We start from the raw sequence: 9517 nt of genomic DNA, 5'->3' as shown, positions 1-9517 counted from the left end.
TTTTTTTTTTTTTTGTTTTTTGTTTTTTTTTTTTTTTTTTTTTTTGCTTTAAGAAACTGCTGCTTCTAAGCTGTATCTCCTGGGCTTTTTGTTGTGCTGTCTCTTTAAGTGACTCAGGTTCCTGTTGCCTTCAGGGATCTTTAAAGTCGTAGGCTTTAAGTCCTGCTGGTTGTTAAGAACTCACCAAATGTAGCCCCTCTCATTTTCAAAGCCAAATGCTTTGGGGAGTTGTCTTCCTTGTGTAGGCTCCCTGATGTGATATTTTGTTTCTCACCCCTCCTGCATCTCACAGCTCCCTTCCTCTGGTATCCAGAGCCATGAGATTCAGCTCCCCACAGCTTCTGTGCCTTTCTACTGTCTTTGATGTGGCTTCTTCTCTACATTTACTTGTGGAGTTTGTTCTGCTAATCTTGGGTCATTTTCTGGGTTACTTGCATTGATGTGAGTGTTACCTAGTGGTATTCGTGGGTCAAGGAGAATTTAGAGGCTGCCTATTCTGCCATCTTCCCCCAAATTCCAAGCTATTGACAATTTTAATAATAAAGTATTCTTAAAGTATATTTTTAAGTTTACCTATTAGTGAATTAAAACTGTGGTTTAAGGAGTTTTTATGCTGGCAAAACCATTTAATCCTACATTCAAAATGCTAAATTTTGGTGTTAGTATGTGAAATTAACATCTCATTCCATCATCAAGCCTAATCCAATTGCTGACCCCAAAAAGATGTCATGAAAGATGGGTTTGAGGCTCAGGGCCTTGTACTTGATCACTTCAGAAAGGCTGTACTGTTAAGTCAGCTCAATCCAAAAATTCAGTTATATTCTGAATTCACATAAAAACTGAATTACAGGGTTTTGTGTGGGTTTTTTTTGTTTTTTTGTTTTTTTAAAATATTTTTATTTATTTCTAGGAGAGCGAGAGAGAGAGAGAGACAGCGTGAGCAGGGGAGGGTCAGAGAGAGGGAGATACAGACTCTGAAATAGGCTCCAGGCCCTGAGCTGGCCGTCAGCACAGAGCCCAACGCGGGGCTCGAACCCACGAACCGTGAGATCATGACCTAAGTGAAAGTCGGACGCTTAACCGACTAAGCCACCCAGGCGCCCCTTGTGTGGTTTTTTTTGGTGGAGTTTAAGGCTTAGGGTTCTACCTACAGTTTTAAGGTTTTCGAATAGTATGTCATCTGTAGACAGTGACAGTTGTACTTCTTCTGACCAATTTCTATGCCTTTTATCTCTTTTTCTTGTCTGATAGCTGTGGCTAGACCTTCCAGTACTATGTTGAGTAACATTGATGAGAGTGGGCATCTTTATTTTGTTTCTGATCTTAGAGGAAGAGCTCTCTGTTTTTCAGTATTGACTATGACATTAGCTGTCAGTTTCACATATGCGGCTTTTATTATGAGTTATATTCCCTCTGTACCCACTCTTTTGAGAGTTTTCTACATGAATGGATGTTGTATTTTGTCAGGTACTTACCTGTCATCTATTAATAATGATCATATGGTTTTTACCCTTTCTATTGTTAATGTGTTGTACCACACCAGTTGGCTTATCAGTACTGAACCATCCTTACATCCCTAGAATAAATCCAACTTGATCGTGGTAATGATCCTTTTAATGTATTGTTCAGTTCAGTTTGGTAATATTTGTTGAGAATTTTGCATCTGTGTTTATCAAAGAGGGGTTTGTAGTTTGGGGTTTTTTTTATTTTTTGTGGTGTCTTTGGTTTGGTATCTGGGTAATGCTGGCCTCATAGACTGAATTTGGATGTTTTCTGTCATCTATTTTTTGGAATATTTTGAGAAGTGTTGTTAATTCTTCCTAAAATGTTTGGTAGAATTCACCTGTGAATCTGTCTAGTTCTGGACATTTGGTGGGAGTTCTTTGATTATGCGTTCAGTGTCATTACTAGTTCAAATTTTCTGTTGCTTCTTGATTTAATTTTGAAAGTTTGTATGTTTTGGGGCGCCTGGGTGGCTCAGTCGGCTAAGTGTCCGACTTCGGCTCAGGTCATGACCTCATGGTCCATGGGTTCAAGCCCTGTATCAGGCTCTGTGCTGACAGCTCAGAGCCTGGAGCCTGCTTCAGATTCTGTGTCTCCCTCTCTCTCTGCCCCTCCCCAGCTCCTGCTCTGTCTCTCTCTGTCTCAAAAATAAATAAACGTTATAAATAAAAAAAAAAGAAAGTTTGTGTGTTTCTAGGAATTATCTATTTCTTCTAGGTTGTCCACTTTGCTGGCATGTAACTTTCTGCAGTATTCTGCTATACTGTTTTGTATTTCTGTGGTGTCATTTGTTACTTCTCTTTCATTTCTGATGTTGTGTCCTTTCTTTTATTCTCAGTGAGTCTGGCTATACGTTTATCAGTTTTGTTACCTTTTCAAAGAACCAGTTCTTGGCTTCATTAATCTTTTTCTATTGTTTTTTAGTCTGTATTTCATTTATTTCTACTCTCATCAATCCATTGGTTGCCGTTTAGTTTTGCTGATGGTTTTCCTTCACTGTGCAGAATCTTTTTATCTTGATGAGGTCCCAATAGTTCATTTTTGCTTTTGTTTCCCTTTGCCTCTAGAGACAGGTCAAGTAAGAAGTTGCTGCAGCTGAGGTCAAAGAGGTTGTTGCCTGTTCTCTCCTCTAGGATTTTGATGGCTTCCTGTCTTACATTTAGGTCTTTTCATGCATTTTGAGTTTATTTTTGTGTATGGTGTAAGGAAGTGGTCCAAGTTCATTCTTCTACATGTCACTGTCCAGTTTTCCCAGCACCATTTGCTAAAGAGATTATCTTTTTTCCACTGGATATTCTTTCCTGCTTTGTCAAAGATTGATTAGTTGGCTGTGCATTTATGAGTGCATTTCTGGGTTCTCTATTCTGTTCCATTGATCTGTGTGTGTCTGTTCTTGTGCCAGTACCATACTGCCTTGATTACAGCTTTGTAATACAGCTTGAAGTCTGGAATTGTGATGCCTCCAGCTTTGGTTTTCATTTTCAGGATTGATTTGGTTATTCAGGGTCTTTTCTGGTTTCATACAAATTTTAGGATTATTTGTTCTAGCTCTGTGATGAAAGCTGGTGTTGTTTTGACAGGGAGTGCACTGACTGTGGAAATTGCTTTGGGTAGTATCGACATTTTAATAATTTTTGATCTTCCAGTCCATGAGCATGGAAAGTTCTTCCATTTCATAAGCTTTCTATAGTTTTCAGTGTATATAGATCTTTCACCTTTTTGGTAAGGTATCTTACAGTTCTTGATGCAATTGTAAATGGGATCGATTCCTCGATTTCTCTTTCTGTTGCTTAATTATTTGTATATAGAAGTAGAACCAGTTTCTGTGACTTTGCTATAATGGATAGTTCTAGCAGTTTTTTGTTAGTTTTTTGGTGGAGTCTTTTAGGTTTTCCACATACATTATCATGTTATCTGTGAAGAGCAAAATTTTGACTTCCTCTTTGCCATTTTGGGTTGCTTTTTATTTATTTGTGTTGTCTGATTGCTAAGGCCAGGACTTCCAACACTGTGTTGAATAACAGTAGTGAGAGTGGACATCCTTGATGTGTTCCTGACCATAGAGGGAAAGCTCTCAGTTTTGCCCCATTGAAGATGACATTAGCAATGAGTCTTCTGTATATGGTATTTGTGATCTTAAGGTATGTTCCTTCTGTCCCCACTTTCTTAAGGGTTTTTATCGAGAAAGGATGCTGTATTTTGTCAGATGCTTTTTCTGCTCCTGTTGAGAGGATCATGTGGTTCTTAACCTTTCTTTTATTAATGTGGTTGATTGACAACATTGATTGACATGGAGATACTGAACCAGCCCTGCATCCCAGGAATGAATTCCACTTGATTGTGGTGAATAATTTTTTTAATGTATTGTTAGATCCAGTTTTCTAGTATTTTGTTGAGAATTTTTGTGTGCATGTTCATCAGAGAAATTGGTCTGTAGTTCTCCTTTTTAGTGGGGTCTTTGTTTTTGGAATCAAGGTAATGCTGGCCTTGTAAAATGAATTTAGAAGTATTCCTTCCATTTGTATTTTTGGAACGGCTTCAAAAGTATAGGGGTTAACTCTTCTTTAAGTGTTTGGTAGATTCCCCTGGAAAGCCACCTAGCCCTGCACTTTTGTTTGTTGGGAGATTTTTGATTACTGATTCCACTTCTTTACTGGGTATGGATCTGTTAAAAGTTTCTATTTACTGTTTCAGTTTTGGTAGTTTATATGTTCCTAGGAATTTGTCCATTTCTTTGAGATTGCCCGATATGTGTCATATAATTGTTTATAATATTCTCTTACTGTTGTTTGTATTTCTGCATTGTTGGTTGTGATTTCTCCACTTTCACTCATAATTTTATTTATTTGGGTCCTTTTCTTTTTCTTTTTGATCAGTTTGGCTAGGAGTTTAACAATTTTGTTAGTTCTTTCAAAGAACCATCTCCTGGTTTCGTTGATCTGTTCTACTGGGTTTTTATTTGTTTGTTTGTTTGTTTTTTGATATATCCTTGATTTATGCTCTAATCCTTATTATTCCCCTTCTGCTGGTTTTTGGCTTTATTTGCTGTTCCTATTCCAGTTCCTTTAGGTGTAAGGTTAGGTCGTCTATTTGAGACCTTTCTTCCCTCTTTAGGAAGGCCTGGATTGCTATATACTTCCCTTTAATGGCCGTCTTTGCTGCATCCCAGAGGTTTTGGGCAACCATGTTTTCATTTTATTCACTTCCATTTACTTTTTAATTTTCTCTTTAATTTCTTGGTTAGCCCATTCATTCTTCAGTAGGATGTTCTTTAATCTCCACATATTCATGAATAAATTAAAGAAAATTAAATAGAATAAAAAATTAAGAAAAATAAAAAGAAAAGTGAAAATAAAGAAAAATAAATTTTTCTCTTTATCTAAGAGATAAAAAGAAAACAAGCAATTTAAGTGAAAACAGAAGCAAAGAAAATGAGCAAATAAATGAACCAGCAAATAGAATGAAACCCAAATGAATTTGGTTGTATCCAGTTTTCCCTACAACTGAAACTATGAAGCACTCTATAGTCCTTATACTAAGCAGGTGGAGTGACTTGTGCTGGTCTTTAGGGGATGTAGTTGGAGGATGAAGTTGGGTGGGGCTTGGTGCAAAAGCTCCGTTCTCCACTAGGTGGTGTTGCTTAGCTTGCTGGGGTGGATCTGTGTGCTTGTATGCCTGTGCATGTGCTGTTGAGGTGGAAATGGTCTCACCCAGCTCCCTAATCTCTGGTGCAGGAACTTCGCAGTCTCACCGACCCACAGTCAAGCAGCCCTCCTTTGTCTCAGGCCTCCTTCACTCCTTGCCTCTACCCTATGTCTAAGCTGTCTGCCTGCAAGGCAGCACCTTCCTCCAGAGTTTGATCTCAGATGGGGTTGTGTTTCAGAACCCCACACTTCAGAGATCCCTGCTGACTCTCTGGAGGAGGATCTCACTGAGCAATGGCTGGGAGCTGGCTTGCCCCAGAAAAGGTTTGTGCAGTCGCACACAGTGGCAGTTTCAGAGATAATGGCAATCGATAACACACAGCCAGTGCCAGGTTTCGCAGCACTCTGGAGTCTTTGTTCCAGTACCAGCAAACGTGGCTACGCTCTGGAATCTGCTGAGACCTCGGCTGTATGGTCTACTTCCTTACCAGAGCACTACCAGGCACTGGGTTCTGAAACTTCAGACTCTGGGCTCCACTCTTTATAGAATCCTGGTGATATTGAAGCCTTCTTTCTCCCTGTCAGTGGTTTTGGGGAACATATCTCTTGTTCAGTCCCCTGCGAGTGTTTTCACTCTCTCTCCAGCTACTTTCAGGAGGAGTGCTTTTCTTATGCTCAATACCAATGCACCACACTCAAACCCTTTTTTTCTTTGTTCTCTCTCCACAAAAACAGCTTCCTACCCTACCCTCTAAAGCTCTTCTCTTCCCCAGCTCACCTCCACATCACATATCTTCCAAGCTCTATGGCTCAACTTATGCAGATTGTTCTATTATTTCTCAGATCAGTTTCCTAGGTGTTCAAAATGGTTTGATGCTGATCTTGCTGCATTTCAGGGACGAGACAAGCTCAGGGTGTCTCTGCTTCTCCACCATCTTAATTCCTTCCTCTGGCCTGTATAGTTTCTGCAAGGAAGTCAGCCCATGGCCCTCTGGAGTTTCTTTATAGGTAACTCATTGCTTCTCTCTTTCTGGTTTTAAACTTCTTTATCTTTAATCTTTGACATTTTAATTATTATTTATTGTGTAGACCTCCTTGGGTTCATCTTGTCTAGTACTTCCGCACTTATTGAACGTAGATATCTGTTTCCTTCCCCAAGGTAAGGGAAGTTTTCAACTGTCACTTCTTCAAATAAGTTTTCTGCCTCCTCTCTGCCTCTTTTCTCCTTCTGGAGACCTCTATGATGCCAATGTTTTTGCTTGATATTGTCCAGGAGAGCCCTTAACCTATCCCTGGGCTTTTTGCTTTTTACTGTTCAGCTTGGGTGCTTTCCAGTATCTTCTTTTCCATACAACTTATCTGTTGATACCATACCATCCTCTAATCTGTTGATTCCCTCCAGTTTTTCATTTCATTTATTGTGTTTTTCAACTCTCTTTTTTGTATGTTATCTCTCTAAGTTCTCACCAAGTTTATGTACTATGCTGTCCAGTCCATTGGGCATCTTTATGTCCATAATTTTGAATTATTTATCAGGCATACCTGTTTCCTTTCTATTTAGTTCTGTTTCTGAGGTTTTGGCTTTGTTAATTCATGTGAAGGAAATTCTTTTGTCCCTTCCTCTTACTTTACTTTGTTTCTGTGAATTACAACAGCTACCTTTCCAAAGTAAAAGGAATGATCTGTGTATAGTCATCCCCTGTAGAAAATGGGTGCCTGGTGACATTAGCTGGCTTTCTGAATATGTGGCTGTCATGGGTATGGATGTTGGGGCACGTCTTGTTAGGGCCACTTTGGTGGGATAGCCAGAGCAAAATGAGTACAGGCCAGGACAGTCTCTGGGCTCTCCATGTAGAGTGCACCCTGGCTGGACAGCTGAAGGTGAAGTGGGTGCAAGCCAGAGGTTCCCAAGGCTCTCAGTGCAGAGGGCCCCCAGGCAGGACAAGTGGTGCTGTAAGGGGTATTGTCTGCAGGGCAATCCCAGGGTTCTTGCCACAGAAGGTACCCTGGTCAGATAGCTGAAACCGAAGAGGTTTCCATCTGGGCAGTCCTGTGGCTCTCCATCGAGCTAGTGCCGGGCAGGACAGCTTAAGCTAAAGTGAGCACGGGCCAGGGTGGTGCAGGGGCTCTCTGCGCAGGTGGCACCATAAAAGAATAGCTGGTGCTACAGTGAGCACAAGCCAGGGCTTCCCGAGACACACGCTGGGCAGGTGGCTACAGCTGCTGCAGGATATGGGCCACTGGATCCCTGGACACCCTGCACAGAGTGTGCCCAGATGAGTTGTCTGGAGTCAAATTAGCTGCGAGCTAATTCGGAAAGTTCCCAGGAGGGTGTCCTGGCAAGTCATCTGGAGGTGTTTTGTACCTGCATCAGCTTGGAAGGTGAGCTATTGTGAGCACTGACCGGGGTGTTCTGGGGTCTCCACGCTGTGGAGGAGGGCCACGACACCGCTGGCTTGGGCTAGGGGCTGGTGCTCGCGCTGAGGTGGTAGGCTGGCTATGGTGCCCAGATCCTGCTCCTGTCTGTGCTCTAAAAGTGGAAGGGGCATGTTAACACTGGTGCTCACCAGCCCCTCAGAACCAGAGAGTTCCAGCAGCACTCATTGGCAGAATTCTGGGGCTGGATCTTTTATATTCTTGTTAACCCTTTTAAACCTCAGTGTTGTTTCTGTATCCCAGGGCATAGGAATCTGCTCATGATCATTCAGTACTGTCCCTCTGACTGCAGTTCTCAATGTCAGGATTGGGGTTACCTTCATTACTGTGCCTCTCTGTTTTTGTGGCATCTCTTTTGTTGTGCAGAAGGTGGCCGGTTAGCCCTGAGGTAGTCTTCAGGAAGACATGCTTTATAAATAGGTATAGATTTGGTGTGTCCATGGAGGAGGTGAGTTCAAGGTCCTCCTGTGTCACAACCTTGGACTGGAACCTCTTTTTCATTTTGATAAATAGGTTTCATGTGGTTTGTTTGGTTTGGTTTAGTTAGCCAAGCAACATTACACCTTGTAGCATAACAACAGATTCTTTTATATTCCATGAAAACACTTCTGTGTAAGGTGGTGGCATTCCTAGATCACTAGGTTATTTCAATTTTGCTTTCCAGGAAATAACAGTACAACAACTAATGGCTCATTTGGACTCCATCAGGAAAGATATGGTCATCCTAGAGAAAAGTGAATTTGCAAATTTGAGAGCAGAGAACCAGGTGATACTAGTTTGTTTTTACTAATAACTGATTTCATATGTATTCTACTTGGTGAAGAATAGGACCAAATAATGATTTTATGTGGTCATTCAGTAACTATCAAGTTTTTTGGTCAAAGTATACAAATGTTTAACCATAACTGATATTTCTATGTATTAATCGTAGTCTAGACCAAAGAATAAGAGTTGTATCTTACCCATGTAAAAGTTAACATGGAAGGAGAAATTTTTATATATAATATAAAGATCTTTTATATAAAATCTTTTATATATAANTCTGTAATTCACTTGGAGTTATAATTTTTTTAAATTTTAAATATTTTTAAATTTAGAATATCAGTCATGGTTTAAAACTAAATAACTAGAACAAATACATTTTTCATGTAACAGATAAATGATTAAAAAAATACTACTTTCCTTTTTTGTCCGTTTTTAAGTGCTCCAACAGAAATTTGTAGATCGTACACTTTTTGCTAATGCAAGGTTTCAGATTTGTTGAATAAATCATGCTATGGGCTTTTGGTTTAATGGCAATTGCATGTTATTTTTCTTATACCCAGAAAATGAAAACTGAATTGGAACAAGTTAAGCAGCAACTGATAGTAAGTTTTACTTTTCTCACTTGAAAATACTTTAATAATTTCAGAACAAACATTATGAGATTGCTTTTTTCATATTTTTATTTTCTGTAAAGAATGCAACCAGTCAGATCAGAGCAGATAATAAACTGGACATCAACCTAGAAAGGAGCAGAGTAACTGACATGGTAATGTGCTTCTAAATGTACTTTCTTGGTAACTTATTAATTCCTTTTACTCTTGTCTTTTTTTTAAACCTCCTGATTTGTCATATCCTTTAGTTTACAGATCAAGAAAAGAAACTTATGGAAGCAACCACAGAATTTACCAGAAATGTAAGTTAGTATGTAAAATTTTCTCTTATACCAGTCTCATGTCTTGTATAACTGTTTTTATGTGTTGTAGCTGAGCTTTTTATTTTAAAGTATATGTTGAGGGGGACAGAGAGAGGGAGAGAAAATTACAAGCACTGAGCCCAACAGAGGGCTCAGACCCAGAAACCATGAGGTCATGACCTGAGCTCAAATCAAGTCAGATGCTTAACTAAGCCACCCAGGCCCCCCCCCCCCCCCCACCCCCTTTTTTTTTTTT

At 39.9% G+C, this 9517-nt stretch overlaps 1 protein-coding gene across 3 annotated transcripts in view; it reads left to right on the top strand.

Moving 5' to 3' along the window:
* Window positions 1–9517, top strand: part of CCDC90B (coiled-coil domain containing 90B) — a 44753-nt gene that overhangs the window by 14582 nt on the left and 20654 nt on the right. The window contains exons 4-7 of one of the 3 annotated variants that reach the window (XM_077776194.1): window positions 8248–8349; window positions 8909–8950; window positions 9043–9114; window positions 9215–9261. In XM_077776194.1, the coding sequence (XP_077632320.1) occupies window positions 8248–8349; window positions 8909–8950; window positions 9043–9114; window positions 9215–9261 (263 nt within the window). Of the gene's footprint in view, window positions 1–8247; window positions 8350–8908; window positions 8951–9042; window positions 9115–9207; window positions 9262–9517 lie in introns of all 3 variants that reach the window. The other 2 variants (XM_077776192.1, XM_077776193.1) reach the window with 2 other exon arrangements.

This window comes from Crocuta crocuta, unplaced genomic scaffold (genome assembly GCF_008692635.1).
Source record: "Crocuta crocuta isolate KB4526 unplaced genomic scaffold, BGI_CrCroc_1.0 scaffold332, whole genome shotgun sequence".
NCBI classification, from domain to species: domain Eukaryota; kingdom Metazoa; phylum Chordata; class Mammalia; order Carnivora; family Hyaenidae; genus Crocuta; species Crocuta crocuta.
Note: the sequence above shows the minus strand (reverse complement) of the source record. Positions and strands in the feature narration are given on the sequence as shown.